We start from the raw sequence: 18,561 nt of genomic DNA, 5'->3' as shown, positions 1-18,561 counted from the left end.
TAAAAGACCTCAGAGAAGAGAGGGAGGAAAGAAAAGAAAGAAAGGAAAAAAGGGCGAGAACGGTTGAGCACTTCTTGCCGCAGTGTCACCGCATTCTCGAGGGAAAAACGCATTTGCTTTGGTGAACTTCTTTTGTGATTTCCCCTCCCCCCCTCCCTCAATGCTTCTCGTCTTCGGCGTTTCATTCGGCGTTCATCTCGCTCGATCCCTTCGCGACAACGAAGTGCATTGTAGGAGACAGAAGGGCATGCCCGCGAATCAAGCTGCGGCAAGCAGCGTGTATTGCGACCAGCAGGATGAACGTGGAAATGGCGGCGGCCATCGTCTTCATCGGAAACGACAGCGCATCGACGCGGCCGCCGGGCGGCCCACCAGCGAACCCGGCGTAGTTTGCGATGAGGCACAACGCAGCGCAGCTCGCGCCGAAGATGTAGCCCACTACGACCTGCGCCATCGTGTGATGGCCGTGGACGACCCGCAGGCGAGTGAGGTACACACTGTACAGAATCACAAAGGCCTGAAGCGGCTTAACCCAATTCACTGGGATGTCCGGCGCCATGTGGATCGGGGAAAGCTTCCACCTATTTGTCGGCACCAGCCCATGCACCACCGTGTGCTCGGAGAACTTCTGCAGCTCAAAGACGGTGGAGACGCACAGGAAGGAGAGGGCCGTGGCATGGTTGCTCGGCATCCCCGGACTGAGCTTCGGCGCCCCGGGCGGGCGACTCTGGTTGATCACGCGCTTTAGCCCCTTGCTGAGACCAGCAGTGAGACAGCCGCTGGTGATGAATATGGGGACGTAGAAGTGGGAGTCATAGCATAACATGCGGTAGGCGTCGACGGCCAGCACGATGAGGCATATGGAAAACGCACAGCTTTCATCCAGGATGTAGTTCACGCGCGACAGCAGCGACATGGAGAAGCGTAGAGGAAAAATGAAAACTTATATAAAGCAAAAATAAAGGAGAAGAGGAGACGAGCGTTACAGTACTAGAATAGTAATAGCAATAATAACGCTGGATTCAGCGGTGCAAAACTCTGAGAAAGAAGAGAAGGGGTTGCAGAAGCATGAGCTAGGCGTCACGATCACCGTGAGTTATCGCGCTCGTGGTGTACGTGAGTGAGCGAGGAAAGGCAGGAGAGGCGGATGGGAAGAAGAAAGAAGAAAAAGACAGAAGCACACATACACGTGGGAGAGGTGGCTTCTGGTATAGTCAAAAAAAAAGCACACAGAGAGGAAGAAAGACGATCAGAGAAAGAGAGAAAAAATGAAAGGCAACGAAGGGCAGTTAATAGAAAGAGGAGGAGGAACTCTTTTGATTCTCCAAAGAGAAAAGAAAACAAACGCACGTCGTTGTCGCTCACTTTACGCGGCCACCGCTGCCGCACCACCACCCTCTTTTGTCAAGCTGTTGAGTATGAACTGTCAACATGAAAGATGAGAGCGAGTCTGTTCATGGCTTATCTCGTAACAGCAAAGAAGAGGGTGGGGGGGGGCGCCTCAGCCATTGGCTTCATTGTCGTGCTTGAGAAACAGTCACTGATCACACTAACTCAATGATAAAGACAAACCACCACCACCGCCACCAAAGCGAATGGATTAACTAAAAATCCCAACATCTTGCATCAGCGCAGTCGGACAGCAAATAAAGTTAATAGTAGCCATAAAAGTGACGACGCTATTATTAATAATAGTAAACCACGCCAACATCGGAAACAAACGAGTCGGCGCAAAGCCCATCAACGAGCGCGATACGTAACGCCATCACCACGCTAAACACACCCACCAAAGCGAAATAATAATAATAGTAATTGCACGTATACTTGGTAAAAAACACTCATCTTGGGAGCAGCGTCAAACAGTCAGAAAGAAAGAAGAAAAAACAAAACAAAATTAACTCTCCATTAGAACCGGTAGCGATAGCGGATGATCGGCACATCAACGTCGTCGTCGTTGCCGATCATGCCCGTCACCACGAGATCAAAGTAGGCTACTTCCTCCTGCAGGATCTCGCCCTTCTCTTGCGCCACCACCGACACACGCTTCTCCTTGTCCTTCGCTTTGCCCCCAAACTCGGTGTAGATCATCTTGCCGTTCGTGAGGGCGATCATGAACACCTCCAACTCGTAGCGGTCGTGCAGCAGCTGCACCAACTCCTTCACCGGCAGGTCCCGCCCCTCCGCCACCTCCAGACGGTCCCAGATACCCCAGCGCAGCTTCTTGCCGCTGGGCAGGACGTAGCAGCGTTGCTGCGCCACGATCGGATCGGAGAAGGCGATAAAAGGCAGCGCAATGTTCACAAACGCACTGCGAAAGAGCGTGACGAGCTGCTCCGGCTCCTCGTCCGCGTCGAGGTAGACGAGACTCGCCGTGGAGGACGCGGGTGAGTGTTGTTGGTGGTGATGAAACTGAATGAGAAGGTACTTCAGCACCTCGAAGCCAACCAGCCCAGTGACGAGGGACGTCGTGGTCACCATGGCGGGGATGATGTTGCCGGCGATGCGCTTCGTTTGGTTCAGGTCTGCGGCGGGAATGTGATAGGCACGAGCGCGCATGTTGGAGCAGTACGTGATGAACTGCATGTGGTGATTTGTGCTGTCGTCCTTGTCGAACTCCTCTGCTTTCATGCGACGCGCGCCGAAGTGCGACGCGGGCGGCAGGTCAGCGAAGGAGATGCCGCTGGGCGACGAGGTCTGCTGCGAGGTCTGCTTCTCCGAGGTGGCAAACACAGCGTGGCGTGGCACGAACTCGGGCACCTGCACCGCGGCCGCCATCTGCGCCGTCTCCTCCTTCGACAGGGCGAAGGGCGAGAGTTGGTAGATCTCCGCAAAAAGGCAGGTGCAGTGGTACACAAATTCGATGTCGTCCTCGCAGCTCGGGTCGAACTCCTGCGGCGTGGGCGGCTTCTTCGCACCGCTCCAGAATAACTGGCCGTCCTCGTTGCGCTTGTCGAGCGGGATGTTGTGCAGCAGCTGGCGGAAGCCGTCGTTGAAGTGCTCCTGGTAGAGCAGCCGGGCGAGGCGCACGCAGTCCGCGGCGCTTGTTGGCCAGCGCACGAGGGCGTCGTTCACGTTCTTCAACACCGTATCCGCGGCGGCCGGGTCGTTCTTGAGGTTGTGCGCGAACCCGGCAGGGTCGTTCAAGTACTGGTTCACGTCCGCCGGCACGCTGGCGAAGAGCAGGTGAAACAAATCCCGTGCCCACTGAATGGTGTGCTCGATCGCGTTGGGGAAGTTCTTGAGGGTGCAGAGCGGGATCCCCCTCTCCGGCGGGTCGTAGCTGCTGCTGTAGCTCTCCGTCACGAAGGGGATGACGGGCTGCATGTTGCACTTGGTGCCCAGCGTACCGCTCTCAAAGAGCGGCTTCTGGTAAAACAGGCAGCGCTCGTCCACGTACTTGCGACTCATGACGTTGTCCAGCGCGTTCAGGACAACGGACTGGCGAGCCCAGAAGTCCTCGTTGAAGATCACCTCCGTCTCGGGGGCCATCTTCGACTCGTAGGACGTCATCTTCACCTCCTCGTTGATCTTCCGCGCCGCCTCTGCCGCGACGACCGACTTGGCGCGGCCGATGTGGTGGTGGCGGAAGAGAAACTGCCGGGACAGGTTGCTCATCTCGATCGTGTCCATATCGGTGATGGAGGCCTCACCGATGCCCATCAACGCAACGTTCTTGATCAGCTCGCAGCCGAGGGCGCCGGCCCCAACAATAAATGCCTTGCGCCCGTGCAGGTAAGACTGGAAGGCGTGGCCCAGCACCGCCTCCTGACTGGAGTACCGCGAAGGTGTCGCCGTGCGGTCAGGAAAGACGGACGTGCCGGCTGCTGCTGCTGCTGCTGTGGCTCCGGCCGAGACGCTCTTGGCGCCGCAGAGGCGGGCCTGCAGGACCTCCCGTGCGTCGTAGTACAACCACTGGTGCAGGGGGGTAAACTTACCACTGCACACCTTCAACGCCTCCTGCGCCGCCATGCCACCAATAAAGCACGCCATCGGGTTCAGGTCGCCCGCGAAGACCGGCAGCAGCAGACGCATCACGTCCGCTTCCGCCTCCGCGTTGGCGGCACAGGCGTCACGGATGACCTCCTCGACGTCTGCCGCCGACGTCGGCGCGTGCCCGCGCTTCGCCACGGCGGTGAACATCGCATGCAGCGTTGCCGCCGCCGCGTGCTTTTCCTCCTTGTCGAATATCATGAGACACTCCGGGTTGGCCAGACTCTCCTCCACCGTCTTGTAGTGCTCGCGCCGGCCCTTCTTGGTGGTGTGTAAGTAGGCGCTGGTGCCCACGTCGATCGCGGCGGCGCCGCCCCCCTCGCCACTGCCCATTAACTCCTTTATGCCAGCGAGCCGCATAATGTGCGGCGAGATGACCTCCGCCACCTCGAACAGCCTCCACGCGGCGGGCGCGGATGGGTCCGCCGTATTCGCCCCCGGCACCGCACTGAGCCCGGTGAAGTACACCTTGCTGCCCACCTCGCACTCGTGGTTCTTGTCCTCCTGCAGCGTGACGAGGCCCTCCGGCGAGAGGGCGGTCACCACGCACGTGACGGTGTCCTCGCCGTCGGTGTCGACGATGTCGAGCGCTGCGCCGCCGTCGACAAAAACGCACCCGCAGACGCCGCGGCTCTCGCAGCTGAGAAACTTCACGTGGTGCGTCCGCGCGACGCGGTTCGCCTCGCCAAGCCGGGCGGTGAAGTCGTTCGCGTAAATGACGACGTGCACGGTGGGGATGTGCGCGAGGGCGTCGCCCGTGACGGCCGAGACGTCCACGAAACGGTTCAGCTCCTTCGCCGCGCTCGCCACCGTCGCCCCGCGCGGCTTGCCGACATCACCGGGGTGGAGGAAGAAGTTGGTGCCGAGGTCTTCGATGCTAATCAGTGCGTCGTCCAGCACCTTCACGCTCTTCACGCCGGTCAGGACGATGTTTTTGATGATCTCCGCAGCGAGACCCGTGGCCCCGACGACGAGGACAGTCGTAGAGCCGTACTTCGCCTGCGTCTCCGCGCCCACGACATACTCCTGGCGGTTGTACAGCTGCCGTTTCTGCTCGTCCTCGGAAAGCATTTTTCTTTTCTAGCCTTTTCCAGTTCTTTACGGCTCACCGGTGATGAAGGGGAAGAAAACCCTACGAATAACAACTGTGTGCTGTGCGCGTATTTCTAAGGAAGAGGGGAAGCCAACTAAAACTCCGCTGCTGCTGTTTGACAGGTAGATACCGTTCCTCGCCGTGTGCCGACGTGTGTGTCTGTGTGTATGTGTGTATAGAATGGAATCCTCTGCTTCGATCTTTGCAGTTTCTTTTTTCCTGGAAACGGGAAAGGAAAAAACAGCGAGTCGGAGGAGACGGCAAGACGTGAAAGAAGAGAACGCACAAAGAAAATGAACAGACAGTAATAATAGTAGGGGGAATACGCACACCAGTTGCGCTGGAGGATCGCGATGCGAGCTTCAATTCAACAGCCGACACGAACAAGCGCGGTGAGGAGAGAGGAGGAGGTGGCGAAGGAGAGTGTGATACCGTGATGACGCAGGAACCGAAAATAGTACAAGAGTAGCACAAGACGAAGGAAGAAAAGAAAAGAACGGTCTGTGAGTCACCGCTCCTCATTTTGCAAAGTTGCAAAGCAGAAGCAGACGTTTGCGCTTTTCTTCATCTTTTAATTGGGAGAAAAAAAAAGAAAGAGCCGTGTGTCCCAAACCGCAACGCTGAGGAAGCGTGGTGAAACCACACTCGATCCGCGAGGCGCAAGCACCTTCCTTTTTTCTAAGTGTTTTCCTTTTCCCTTGTAGGAAGAAACTACTCTAACAATGAAAGTGATCGAACAGAGAAAACAGAAACAAAAAAAAAGAGAAGAGAAAAACAGATGAAAGAGAAATCTAATACGCTCCAGAAAGTCCAAAAGAGTAAAAGAAGTGCAGAGAAACAATGCGTACAACGCATGGCGCTTGCCGCTGCTCAAACACGCACAGCTCGAAAAAAGCGCGACATCGTGACATTCTTCAAAGGAAAAAGGGAGGGAGGGGAATCAAGAAGGAAAAGCAACAAACAAAACACTCAGAAAGACACAGATCATTCTCTAGCTGAGTCCATTTTCTTTTCTTCTTTTGGCGGTGTTTGTTCATTAAAATGATAAACAAACGGGAAACGGCTTCCTTTGGACTAGAAAAATCCTTGGAGTGTCTCCGGGTCTGCGTTGCCTCCCTCTGTGCCTCGCGCGATCTCTTCGCCTTTCACAACGCAATCAACGCAAATACGCCACAGCAGGCGCACTAAACAAAGAGAGAGAAAAATACGCAAAAGAAAGAAAAAGACGGTACAATAAGAAAGATAACAGAAACGAATTCGAACAACGAAAAAGACGCTGTTGTAAAACAAGTAAGCGACCATTAAAAGAGGGGAAAACAGAATCCGGTACATACCACCACCAAACACCAAGCAAAAGATTCTGCTTTCCGCCGTTGTTGCACAGCGTTACGTGCTTCGAGTCCTTTGACGCGGAAGAGATGACTTTTATATATATATATATAATCGATGAAGGCTAAAAGAGGAAGCTATTTTTGCTTCTTCGTATGTGTGTGTGAGAGAAAGTACCTGGCGAGAAAAGAGACAGTTCAAAGCTCCAGTGACAAACTTATCTGCTATTTCTTCCCGCGGTTGGGCTGGACTACCTTAATTGAAATTGCTTCGCTTTCAGCTTCTCCACACACAGAAACAAACAAACCAAAAAGACGTTCAGCAAAAACCAATCTTCCTGTTACTTTTTGTTTTTGCAGACCTTCTTGTGCTTCTCACGCAGGGCGACAAGCCGGTTAATCACCTCATTACGGCGCGTGCGGATGTCATCTCTTTTCTTCCGCAGCTCCTCGAGGTCCTCCGCGTCCTGCTTGATCCTTGCCTGCCCCTCGACGGACTTGCTTTCGGCGATTGTCTTCTCCATCGTCGCTACCTTCTGCTCCCGCTCCGCGCGCACCTTCTTCTCCGCGTCCATCGCCGCCTGCGCCGCCGCCGTCTCCTTGGCGCGCTTCTCCGCGTACTGCCGCAGCACTTCGCCCGCGTTGATCGTGTCACAAATTTTGGCATGGCGCTCCTCGGCCTCGCGGCGGCGCTCAGCGCGTGCGGTCGCCGTCTGCTCGTAACGCGCCACCGCCGCCGCCTTCTCATCTGTCTTCGCTTCCGCCTCTCTCAGCTTCTCCTTCGCGGCCTGTTCACGTGCCTCGGCCTCCTTTCGAATGCGTTCGAAGTCGCTGGCGCTCGCGCCGGCAGACGTCTTGGCGCTGCGCAGCTTCGCGTAGTGCAGCTCGTAGGACTCAAACTTCTTGTAGAACATGAATCGGTGAAAGGTACGTTGGATGATAAGGGCGGCGCGATCGTCCGTGATCACCTTGACGCGCGCGTTTGTCTTGTCCACCGTCTTCTTCAGCGTCTTGGTCTGCCGCTCCAGCTGCTGCGCGTCCTCCTGCTTCTTGCGCAGTGTCTGCCGCAGGCTATCAAGATTCTGACGTTGAATGCGCACAGCGTTGTCGAGGGTACCGGCTTTGTTCGCCATGCCGTCGGAGACCATCTCCTGATTGTTCATCTTGACCAGCGTAACGAGGTTGCGTGCTTTGCTGCTCCACTGCAGGGTGGCGAGGGTGTCGCCGTAGTTCTTCACCAGCGGGCTCAGCGTGGCCACCATCGTCGTGCGGGCGTTGCCACCGATGCTGTCGCTCAGCAGCCACGTCAGCACACTGTCGCGGAACGGTACCTGCGGCAGCGGGCGCTCCTGGTAATAGCCGCCGGTGATCTCCGCCCGTGCCTGCTCCATCAGCATATTCTGCCGCTCCGTTAAGTTGTCAATGACACGACGCAGGGCCAGCAGCGATGTGTTGATGGCCGCCGACTCCTTCACGTAGTCTTGGAAGCCGCCCCGCTCGGAGCCGGCGAGGTCGACGAGGTTGATGCGACCCGCCTGGGTCTTGAAGGAGGGCAGGGCGAACTTGTTCTTGCCCGGCACCACTTGCTCCTGCAGCACCGTAATCTGATAAATGGCGTGACTGCGGCTGGACTGGTTGTGGATGGCCGTCGCACAGGTCGTGCGGTGCTGCGAGCCGCGATCGAGCAGCAGACAGCACTGCGCCCAGTTCTCCACCTCGTACTTCGTCACACCCTCCACAAAGGGGCCACTGTAGGGGTCCTGGCGGATGCGGGCGTCCTGCAGCTGCTCGTTGCCGCGGGTGTGGCGCAGGGCCGGGTCCAGCAAGTCCCGCACGCGCTCCATGTAGATTTCAATGAAGCTGACCTCAACGCGGAACTTCGTGCGGTCGCGCTGCTGCTTCATCCGCGCCTCGTCCTCCTCGCGTTGCTTCAAGATTAAGAAGAGGTCGTTTGACACGCGCGGGATGATGCCCTCCTCGCCATCGCCGCCGCACGGCGCGTCGGGGTTGTAGTGGCCCATCATGGTGTACGTCTTGCCACTGCCGGTCTGGCCGTAGGTGAGGATGCAGCTGTTGAAGCCGTTGAAGACGTGCGGGACGAGGTCCTTGGCGATCAGGTCGTACACGTCTTTCTGGGTCGCGTAGGTTTTGTGCCGCGTGTCTTGGAAGGTGTGCACGATGCGGTGGGTGGGCGGGATGGACCAGAGCGAGGCGTCAAACTCGAACTGCGCCTTCGGGGCCCAGTTATCCTTCGGGTCCAGCAGGATCGTCTTGGTCTCCGTCATCTCCACAATCGAGCGGCGCTCCTGCCCCTCCATCTCCGCCAGCTCCTCTTTGATAAACGGACGCACACGCGCCACCACGCGGAAAGAGGTGATCTCGGACACCCGGTTCTTGAAGGCGGCGGTGCCCTCGGCGGCATCTTCGGAGGTGAGGTTGCGGTCTGGGTCGTGGTACTGCGGCACCGCTGAGGGAGCCTTGTGGTTGCCGTTGCCGTTGCTGTGTAGTTTCGGGGCGGCAGCGCGGGCGGGCGTGTTGTTGCGTACCGGCGTGGTACCCCGCGTGGGCGGTGTGCCAGCTTTTTTGGGCGTGGCGCCAGACTGTGCTCGGTTCGGCGCCTGCACGAGCTTTGGCTCACGAGGGGCGCTCATCTTATACAAGTATATATATACGCACTTTCTTGTAATAATTGTAGTGGGGATGTTGGTGGCTGTCGGCAGGAGTAACTACCTGCGTTGCGTCTTCGCGTCTACGAGTCTCTTTCTGTTTCCCTTTGAGGAGACGGCTCGAGAAAACGAGGGGAGTCGCCACAACACAAGAACAACGCGATCAGCGATGTACAGGAAAAAAAAAGAAGATCGCGCTAAGCCGCACTGCGTGGACACAATCACACGAGTGTGAAATAGTGAATGGCGGTGGGGGCGATGAGGTAGAAAAGATAAAGCAAAAACAAAAAAAAGAGGCTACACACACTTCAATAATGCAAATACAGAAGTGATAGATTAAGAGAGGAACGAAAAAGTACAACCGATATGTATGGGAGGAAGTACAAGAGAAGGAATTTTCTGTTGTTGTTGGTAGATGAATAAAGGTATCTCTCTGCTTATTCTTTGTCACGTTGCTGACAAAAAAAAATGCAGCGGCAAACAAACACAAAAAACGCTTTTATTGTTCTTGTTCGTGTGCGTGTCGTTGGCAGTTCACTTGCGCATCCAGACAGCAATTATTTATGGAACGACGATTGAAAAAGGAGGGGACGAGAGAAGACACACAGAGGGTGGGAGAGGGGTGGGGATGTGACGAAGTGTCTGCATATATATATGCTTGCTTTTTAGGTGCCATCACACTCACTCGGCCCATTATTCGCTGCTTTGCTTTTACACACGAACACGTAAATAATAATCTCACCTATCACCAAGACCTCATCAAGCATCCCACAAAACACGCTCGCTTGCTGGAGCCGCGGAGAAGCTCCAACGTCCGCGCGAAAGAGGGAGAGAGTGCTGTGCTACTTTGTTGCTGCCCTTTTTTCATTGAGTTCGTCACACAGAAGAAAGAGAAACATACAATCGGAGACAACGATCTTATCACGATATACCGGGCGGAGCTATGTACATCGCCTCTTTTACTCTCGCATGTCCCTTGGCCAAACCACACGCTTACACACACAAACAAAAAACAAGAGTTCTGCGTATGTTGACGGACCTACTCTACATAAATAAAAGAGAAATATGTATTTACCAAGCTAAAGTTTTTGTGCCTCAAAGTGGCGCTACCATTACATGCGTCAGACAAAGCAAATCAAACAGAGGATCGCCTACTTCCTCTTGCTCGTCTTCCCAACGGGAGGGGCGACCAGCGGATCCACGCTCATGTCCACCACCAGCGGCGTACTCTGCTGCACCTCTCGCAACTCCGCCAGCCGAGTCGCCGTGCAGGTCGCCAGAGGTGTGCGATCGCACGCGGCGTCGATGACTTCGCGAAACAGCGCGGTGAGTAGCTCCGTAAAAGCTTTCTTTGCCGCCGCCAGTTCGCCTTCCATGCGTGCCTGCCCCACGCCTTTCTCAGCCGCCCTCCACAGCCTCGCCGTTTCGGCATTGGCCTGCGTCACGCTGAACCCCTCCAAGGCAGCTGCCGGTATCGCACTCATCAGAAGACGCTGTGCAGCGGTGATCGTGGGGGGTGCCGCCGTACTGCCAGCACCACCGTCCGCAGCAGACGCGGCGTTCTTGTTCTCCCGCGAGTCGGCGGTGGCGCCACGCGCGCTGCCCGGAGCGGCTGCGTTCTTCTTCGCAGCTCTGTTGCCAGCACTACTGCCGCCGCTCCCACTCTGCGCCGAGGAGGACGTGGCGCGGCCTTTCCCTGTGCCACTGGTGGTCCCGCTTTCGCACGGCGGCGCAGGCGACAGCGAGAGCGCGGCGGCGGGCTTGACGGGCTGTGCGGAAAAACCCTCACACTGCTTCTCCACAATCGTCTGCTGGCGCGACACAACGGCGTCGGCGAGGGCGGCGGCGGCACGTTGCAACAGCATCGTCAGCGGAACCTCTTCCTCCTCTGCATCATCCCCGCCCTCGTTGTTTTCCTCCTCCCTGCCGCTCACCGTCGTGGGGTCACCGTGTTGGTTTCCGCGAACGGCACCGCTGCCGGTCCCCGGTTTGTTGGCCGCTTTCACATCGCTGGCGGCGCGAGCAGCGCGCAGGAGTACTTGCACCGCCTCCAGAAACACCTGTCGTGTGGCGTTGTCGCGGATGTGCATGATCTGGTACAAGAGGGGCAATAGCGCGCCGTCCCACTGAATCGTTGTCAGGGAGAGCGTTTCCTCTTCGGATGGAGGAGGAAGTGGCTGCTGCTGCTGCTGCAGTTGCGGCGGTGGTGGTGCCTGTGGGTCTTTCGGAGCTGGAGAAAGGATTGTCACCACAGCAGCGGGGGCGGTGCCTTGGTTCTGCGGAGTGTCAACTACGCGCGACTCTGCCGCCCCGCCCGACGCCGTTTCCTTCTCCTTCGGCTGTGGCGGCTGCGGTGCGGCTTTCGCCCTGCCTGTCTTGTCGTCTCCTTTGCTCAGCAGTACATACGTCTCCCGCACCACAGCGGACAGCTTCGCCAGCTTGTCGTACACCGCTGCATGATAGGGGATGCGGTCAAAGGTCATGCGATTCGCGCTGTGCCACGCCTCCGCCTGCGCGCGACGTGTCGCCTTCTCAGCCCGTTTCGCCACCTCTACGGCGCCGTCCAGCGCGGCTACGCGATCGTGCAGCGCCGACGCGGCAATCGCGCGCGTGTTCGAGCTGAGGTGCTGCACCAGTCGCCGTTGCGCGTCGACCGCCACCTTCGCCTCAAGCGCCGCGGCCACGGGACGGGCGAGCCACTCAAGTGTCGGCCCGTCCCGCTGGACAAGGGCGCGCAGCCGCACAAAGACGCGCTCCGGCGCGGGCGGTACGGTGAGCAGCTCGTAGGTGCTCTGGAAGACGCCCTCACGAGTGGCCCGCACCGAGAAGGGAAAGATGACCTCCTCGCCCGGCAACACGACGCCGTTCATTGGGGCGGACATGAAGAAGAAGGACTCGCGCGCGTTGTGCTGGTGGGCGGCCAACTGATGTGTGAGACTCAAGGATGCGTAGGGAAGCGCTGTGTCTGGCTTGACCTTTGGCTGTCGATGTCTCTTGGTTTCACTGCGTCTGTCGCTCTGCTCACCACCGGCTGCTGCCACCTCTTCCTCGTCTTTCTCTGCCTCGTGCTCCGCTTCGTAGAGCTCGCGCAGGTGCTCCTGCATCGCGTCCACCACTGCCCAGCTGTAGTAAATTGTTGTGGTGCCCGTGTTCCGCAGCGTCGCACTGCCCTGCAGTAGCTCACGCGGACAGGTTCGAAAAAGGAGAGAGCGGGTCGACAGCTCCATCGCCGGTCCGTCTTGCGGCTCCAGTGTCAACGCGTTGTTCCCCTTGTCCGCCTGCACAGAGGTCACTTTCTCCTGCACCCGCATTGGGTGCAGCGGCGACGGCGGCTGTGAGCGCTGCGTGTCGTTGTGGTGGTCGCCGTCCGTCGTGCTCGACTCCGTGTAGTGCGGCTGTGCGGTGGCGATGCTGTCACGCGGGAGTTCACGCTCGTCCTCGCCGTCGTCATTTTCACCCATCGAACTCCGCTGATCCGCACGGCGCGCGGACGTCGCGGCACTGTGAACCGAAAGAGCAGCACCGGCAGCAGAAACAGCAGCAGCGGCGGCGGCGCTGTTGGCGCTATTCCGACTGGGCAGACGGCTGGCGAAGGCGCTGGAGGTCCACAGCTGCGTCTGTGGTGGTTGCGGGGGCGGAGGGAAGTACTCCACCGGTGGTACCGATCCCGGCGCGTCGTCTTCTCCGTCTGCTGCCGCTGCCGCTGCCGTCTCTCGCAGGCGCGTCTCGTCCTCGGGGGTGGCGTGTGGAGCGGGGTGGCCCTCCACGTGCAGGAAGGTGCGGGGCTGCAGGAAATGCCCCAGCCGATTCTGCACGTAGGGCGCGAACCGCCGCAGCTGCTCCTCGTAGTAGGACGAGGGGGAGAGCTCCTTCTCGGCGTCCTCGTAGGCCGCCGCGGTGTGCGGAAGCGATGCGGCCTCGTCGATGAAAAGGTCCTTTGGAGCCGCTTTGGTGGTGGTGGTGTTGGTGAGGGCGGCCTTGACGCGCTGCTTGGCCACCGTGTGTTCTCGCATGAGCTTGCTGCTGCCGCCGCTCCACGTGCCGCCGCCCGACAGCGTCGACTGCGCGAACGGCTGGCTGCGGCTCTCGAGCCCATTGGACGCCTCCATCGCGTCCTCTTCCGAGACGACGCGGGCAAAGGCGAGGTGGTCGTCCGGCAGCGTGCTCGGGTCGTGCACCTCGCCGTAGAGCGGGTACGGTTGGCAGGTGCGACCGATGGGCACGAGCCGCCGAGTGCCCTGCTCATTTGTACTGCGCAGGAGACCCTCCCACGCGTGACTCCCATCACCGCGATGCGACGCCGCGGTGGCGACGTGCAGAAGGGTGTCGTCCTCGGCTTTCAACCGGGCAGCCGCGGTGGCAATAACCATGTTGGGCACGGAGCTGCCCATCGTGTGCGCGAGTTCCCTGCTGCCGCGGCTGGTGGCGGCGGTACCCTTCGTTATGCGCGACGAGGCGGGTGCGGTTACGGACATGAGGTGCTTTTGCATGCGTTCCCACGCGACCTTCTGCCGCTCGAACCGTGCCAGCGCTTTGGTTTGGCGGTGCCGGTCGTCGTAGGGGTCGTCTGCAAGTAAGGCTGCGTCAGCAGCGCCGTTGCCATCCGCCACGCGCCTCTCTGATCGACTGCGCAGATCCATGACAAGAAAGGGAGGGGATAAAAAAATAATTCAATCAATCAACCGATACAGCGACCGAGGGTGGATAAACAGATAGAAGTAGATCTGCTGTTTCGCAGCAGCACCGCTCGGCGTTGCGCACGCAATAAGCCCGGTAATACACAACAGCAACGACGAAACAATCGTTGCTCATCATCACGAGAAAGTCATTAAAAACAAAGAGGAGCAGGAAGAGACACAGAAGACGTGGCACAAGACGTTTTGGGAGAGACGCGAGCAAAGAATAAAGAATGGTAAGACGCTGGAATGTCGGCGACACGCTGGCCACGACGTTAGGAGCACCTAAGACTCTGAAGAGAAACACAAATGAACCCTCCTCACGCATGACATTCATTTTGAACCGAAGCGGAAGTGGAAACGAGATTAGTTCGTAATGAGGTCGATCCCATACTACTCCCGCGAGACCTCGGAAAGCCCGACCGCAGTGTGTTTTCGCCGTTGAAGCTCTTCGCTGTCCCACTCGGAACAATTTCTCGTACATCTGTTGAAATGACGTTGTTTTGAACCGTGAATGCGTAGTTCGATGCTTCTCTATGCGTTCCACATATATGTATATATACACAAAGTTCTAAGAACGTGGAGGGAAAAAAGAATAATAATTATTATTACCCCACGCACACGGAGTCGTGACTGGCCTAGCTAATACACATCCGCTGCGCTAGATTTGAATGACCAGTAACGCTGCTCTGAATCCTCGTAACGGTCATGCGTTTCCGTTTCTCAATTCACTCCACCGCAAACAATCCCACGCACTGGCCCACAGCATCGTAGGCCTCCAGCAAGTTCCCCGAGTGAATCGTGCCACCGTTCAACGACGACAACATCTGCAGCACCCCACGAGACCGCCGTGCTTGCTGATTGATGAAACGCAGAAAGAGATGCATGCTGGGGTACACGTTCATGTACAGGTCATTTAGCACGCAGCGACGGCGCACGTCTCGCGTGGGGCACAGTTGCAGCTGCCGTCGAAGGTAGTACAGATGATCCTCCACGGCCTCAATCGCCTCCGGCAGCTCCGTCATGAGGCGTGCGTAGCGAATAAGAAAGAGCAGCACGTCTTCGCGCCGCAACGCCTGAATCGACCACGCACGGTCAGAATTCGTCACCTTCGCGACCGGGGAAAACGGATTGCGCTTCGTGGGGGAGAGGGTGCGGTCAAAGCGGGGTGCAGAGCCGAAAACGGCGCTGGGCGATGTGCCGCGCGGATGCGCCAACGCATCCACGTGCAACGCATCTGTGAGACTCGTGTGTGCCTTTTCTCGCATCTGTGAGGCACGCCTTCTGTCCTGCCCTGCCCATGCGGGTTCTTTGGACGACGTGTAGTGCTGCGCCAGATGGAGGACGGTGCACATGCTGTCTTGCACAAAGAGACCGCCGAGCCCCTCCGCCTGCTGCACCACGCGAAAGCGAAAACTAGTTGTGCTTTGGCTTGTCGGAAGCAGCGTCGCCTCCCGCACGGTGCGCGGCATGCGCAGTGCGGTGGCGGCCGGAACGACGGCGCCACCCTGACCTTCGGCAAGAGAGGCGGAGACGATGGAGTGGATATCGACTCGATGCTCCTCTTCGTCCACGTGCTCATCATCATCATTGCCGTCACCCTTTGCTGGTTCTGCACCTTCGCCACTGCCCCACGAAGACGAGGGAAATGCGGCGCCCAGCACACGAATCGGCGCGACAGCGTCCGCGTCCCCGCTTAAAGACAGGCCGAAGGTCGCGCTGTGTAGGTGCGGTGGAGGCGACAGCAGCGGAAGTTGGTGGTGGTGCTGGCGGTCGCTGGCGGACTGCCGCGACGCACCCCCTGTCCGCCTCCGCGACGAGGACGACGAGGGTGCCGTCAAGGACAACGTGCGAGTGGCGGCGACAAGTTCGCTGGACCCCGCCGGCTCGCCCGCGGTCAACTCTGCCAGACTCTCCACGATCAGCTGGCGCCACTGCCCACCTGCTGTAATACGCACCACCACGCTTGTGGTTGCTCTGGGCGGTGAGGCGGGTGCGATGTCCAACTCGCTGCTCCTGACGGCGACAGCGGTCGGTGGGTTGAGTGTTGCCCCGGCGCGTCGCATGCCCGCGCTGAGCTCCGGCTCGGCGAGCTTCACCTCCATCGCTGGGAAGGCGTCGTAGTACGCGGGGTGGGTCTTTTCTATGAGGTAGTGTGCGGCCTCACGCAGGCGGCGGAGGGTGGTGGGAGAGAGCGAGCCGCCGACGAGCTGCGCTGCCAGTCGCGCGCGTGTTTCAAGGCTGCCCAGCGCGAAAGAGAGCGTCAACACGTGCACCGCCTCCAGGGCCATCAAGCGCAGCGGAAGCGAGGCGGACGCTAACTCTCGGGCGCCGCTGGAAGCCTTTGCGGGGCATTGCGAGGGGCTCTTCTCTTCTGCTCCGCGTATTCTTCGGTGAGCTGAGACGTCCGATGCAGTTCCCACCGTATCCTCCACCAGCGTAGCGGACGAAGGCGAAATACGCAGGATAAGCTCCATCAGCGTGGCGAGCAGGCTGGAGTCCCGCTGTAGCACCGCGGCGACACGAGATGGGTGGGACAGCAGCATCCACCGCCAACACACGATGGCTGCAACGCCGTACACGTGCATCTGCGCACCCCGCCAGCGCAGCATCTCCACCAAAGCTCCCATGGTGGACACGCCCGCTTCTGCGGCAGTCGTGGTGGCAGTGGCGGGCATGCAATCGAGGAGTTCATTCACCAGCGGCAGAGAAGCGTGGGCCTGGGTCTCTAAGAGTGCGGCGAGCCACAACGCGGCCGCCTCGCGTATCTCGGCCACTGGCACAGTGAGCGCGTGGAAGAGAAACGAGGCGAGGGACTTGCACTCGCGCAGGTAGTGTTTCAAGCCGGACGGGCACCCGCGCGTCAGCCAGCCCAGCACCTTCAGCGAATTCCACAGGAGCCTCTCCGCTGCTTCGCCTCCGCCTTCGTCGACGGTCGCGGCTTCGCGCACGGCGCCGCGGGCGTCATAGGACGGGTACAGCAAGCTCTGCGCGAGAGTACACACGGCACGCGGGGCATCGTAGCTGCAGAGCACCAATGCCACTTCGTTATCCTGCGCCGGCTCCGTCGTGAGAAGAGTCAGCAGAACGCGAATGATGTCCGCGGCGTTGCGTTGAGTGCTATCGAAGGTTTTCGTGGCTGCAGAAGACGGTGCAATGGCTTGCGGAGTCGCGGCGGCGGCGGCGGTGGCGAGGAAGCGCAGGGAAGCCTTCAGCAAGGCGTCGCTGGACAGGAGGGCATCTGCGATGGAACGGCAGAGCGTGGCCGCATCGTTCAGTAAGCACAGGCTGATGTGCGCGACGCGGCTGCGCAGTTCGGCTGCCTTGCTTGCGGATTGTACTGCTGGTGCCTCCTCTTGCACTACGTGAGAGGGGGAGTTGCGGCGCGTAGACGAGATGAACTGCCGGGGAGCATGGGCGTTACGAGGAGAGGTGGAGGAGAGCTCGCCATTGATCATTCCAAGCTCTCCTCGAACCGCGGGACCACCGCGGGAGAGAAGACTGCGGTGCCCGCCTCGGCGTTTGAGCAAGGAGGAGGAGGATGACGATGACGATGCAGCCGAGGGCAACGGCGAGGCACCCTTCACGTTGCCTCCTTCACTAGGCGAGCCGTCCACCGCAACCAGCGCAGACAGACTCAGTGCCTTCAGGGCCTGATGCTCCCCCAGAAATAGGTCCTCCACGAACGCACGGGCAGCGTCGGTGCCGTACACACCGGGTAGTGAAGACAGCACCCCGCGCAGCGCCGCCAGCGCCACCACCTGAGTCCGCAGCGAGGGCAGCGGGGCGACAGCGAAGGCGAGGAGATAGGGGACGGTGTGCGCGGCGTCCTCGACGGCCATCGCGACCCACTTCGCGATAGAGCCGAGCACACGCAGGGCGTCTTGCTCTGCAGTGGTGTGCTGCCGCCGGTCGACGGTGAGGGCGGAGGGGCTTAACATGTCCTGCTGCTGCTGCCGCCACCGCGCCTGCAATGCCCGTGCAAGCGGCGACATCGCCGCCTGAGAGGCAAAAGTTGGTGTGGCATCTGCGCCGACTGTTCTTGCTGCCTCCTCTGCCCACTGTCCCGACGTCTGCGGAGAAGCGAGAGGAGGACTCGCCGGTCTGGCGGGGGTGAGAGGTCGCGAGGTGGCGGAAGGGGAAGACGACGCGGATGACTGGCTCTGTTGCGACGGCCGACGAGGATGACTCGGTGTGCGTCTTTTCAGCGAGGAGAGCGGGAAGGCGCGACCGTTGGAGGACGCGCCGTGGGGGAGCGACGGCGAGGCAGACGGCGACGACGCCTTCACTGCCGTCTCCGAGAAGGGCGAGGGCGAGACACGGCTGTTTGCCTTCATGGAAAGGCGAAAAACAATTACTTCAAAAAAAGAAAAACTGTGTAAGAAACTCCGTCGGCGTAGAAGCCGCTTTCGCTGTTGATTTGACTCTACAGCAGCAAAATCCTCAGGAGAGGCAAAGAAGAAAAAACGGAGGCAGCGGTGCAGCTGCCAAAATAAATGCGCACCCACTTGAGGACAAACCAGATTATTAATAAAAAAGGAATGGGGAAAGCGGAGGAGGAGGAAGAGAGAGACTAGTAGTATCACTTGCGATGGAGTTGTCCCTCACCGTCTCAACAAATACGTAAATGCCGATTGCCGAGAAGGTCCCATGACACGCACCGGGAAAACAGGAGGAGAGGAGACAAACATTGCTGCATTTTCCGGGTCTCTCTCTGCACAAGGCAATGCTCACATGTGCTTGCTTGTAAGCGATGCTCCAGCGACGTTTCGTGTTTATGAAACTAAGCGAACAACATGAGTTTCTTT

At 58.8% G+C, this 18,561-nt stretch overlaps 5 protein-coding genes across 9 annotated transcripts; all 5 read right to left on the bottom strand.

Annotated features, from left to right (window-relative positions):
* Positions 1-181: 181 nt before the first annotated feature.
* ABB37_02157 (hypothetical protein) lies at positions 182-1,207 on the bottom strand (the record flags this gene model as incomplete). 3 transcript variants are annotated; one of them, XM_015798984.1, is made up of 1 exon in its annotated part: positions 182-1,207. In XM_015798984.1, exon 1 carries the CDS (start codon positions 914-916, stop codon positions 182-184), a length of 735 nt encoding a protein of 244 aa, XP_015662462.1. In that variant the 5' UTR covers positions 917-1,207. The 3 variants fall into 3 exon arrangements, with proteins under 3 accessions (XP_015662462.1, XP_015662463.1, XP_015662464.1); XM_015798985.1 differs by having other exon boundaries at positions 182-1,204; XM_015798986.1 differs by having other exon boundaries at positions 182-944.
* A 698-nt stretch (positions 1,208-1,905) lies between these two features.
* Positions 1,906-5,445, bottom strand: ABB37_02156 (putative ubiquitin-activating enzyme e1; the record flags this gene model as incomplete). 2 transcript variants are annotated; one of them, XM_015798982.1, is made up of 1 exon in its annotated part: positions 1,906-5,445. In XM_015798982.1, exon 1 carries the CDS (start codon positions 5,059-5,061, stop codon positions 1,906-1,908), a length of 3,156 nt encoding a protein of 1,051 aa, XP_015662460.1. In that variant the 5' UTR covers positions 5,062-5,445. The 2 variants fall into 2 exon arrangements, with proteins under 2 accessions (XP_015662460.1, XP_015662461.1); XM_015798983.1 differs by having other exon boundaries at positions 1,906-5,304.
* Positions 5,446-6,752: 1,307 nt separating this feature from the next.
* Positions 6,753-9,616, bottom strand: ABB37_02155 (putative mitochondrial Kinesin; the record flags this gene model as incomplete). The annotated part of the gene is made up of 1 exon (XM_015798981.1): positions 6,753-9,616. The coding sequence occupies exon 1, from the start codon at positions 9,060-9,062 to the stop codon at positions 6,753-6,755; it is 2,310 nt and encodes a 769-aa protein (XP_015662459.1). The 5' UTR covers positions 9,063-9,616.
* A 612-nt stretch (positions 9,617-10,228) lies between these two features.
* Positions 10,229-13,886, bottom strand: ABB37_02154 (hypothetical protein; the record flags this gene model as incomplete). 2 transcript variants are annotated; one of them, XM_015798979.1, is made up of 1 exon in its annotated part: positions 10,229-13,886. In XM_015798979.1, the coding sequence occupies exon 1, from the start codon at positions 13,715-13,717 to the stop codon at positions 10,229-10,231; it is 3,489 nt and encodes a 1,162-aa protein (XP_015662457.1). In that variant the 5' UTR covers positions 13,718-13,886. The 2 variants fall into 2 exon arrangements, with proteins under 2 accessions (XP_015662457.1, XP_015662458.1); XM_015798980.1 differs by having other exon boundaries at positions 10,229-13,806.
* Positions 13,887-14,481: 595 nt separating this feature from the next.
* On the bottom strand, positions 14,482-18,262 carry ABB37_02153 (hypothetical protein; the record flags this gene model as incomplete). Its single annotated transcript, XM_015798978.1, has 1 exon — positions 14,482-18,262. Exon 1 carries the CDS (start codon positions 17,746-17,748, stop codon positions 14,482-14,484), a length of 3,267 nt encoding a protein of 1,088 aa, XP_015662456.1. The 5' UTR covers positions 17,749-18,262.
* Positions 18,263-18,561: the final 299 nt, after the last annotated feature.

Source organism: Leptomonas pyrrhocoris (genome assembly GCF_001293395.1).
Source record: "Leptomonas pyrrhocoris isolate H10 chromosome Unknown, whole genome shotgun sequence".
Lineage (NCBI taxonomy): Eukaryota > Euglenozoa > Kinetoplastea > Trypanosomatida > Trypanosomatidae > Leptomonas > Leptomonas pyrrhocoris.
The sequence above is the reverse complement of the archived record's forward strand: the minus strand, read 5'-3'. Positions and strand labels throughout refer to the sequence as shown.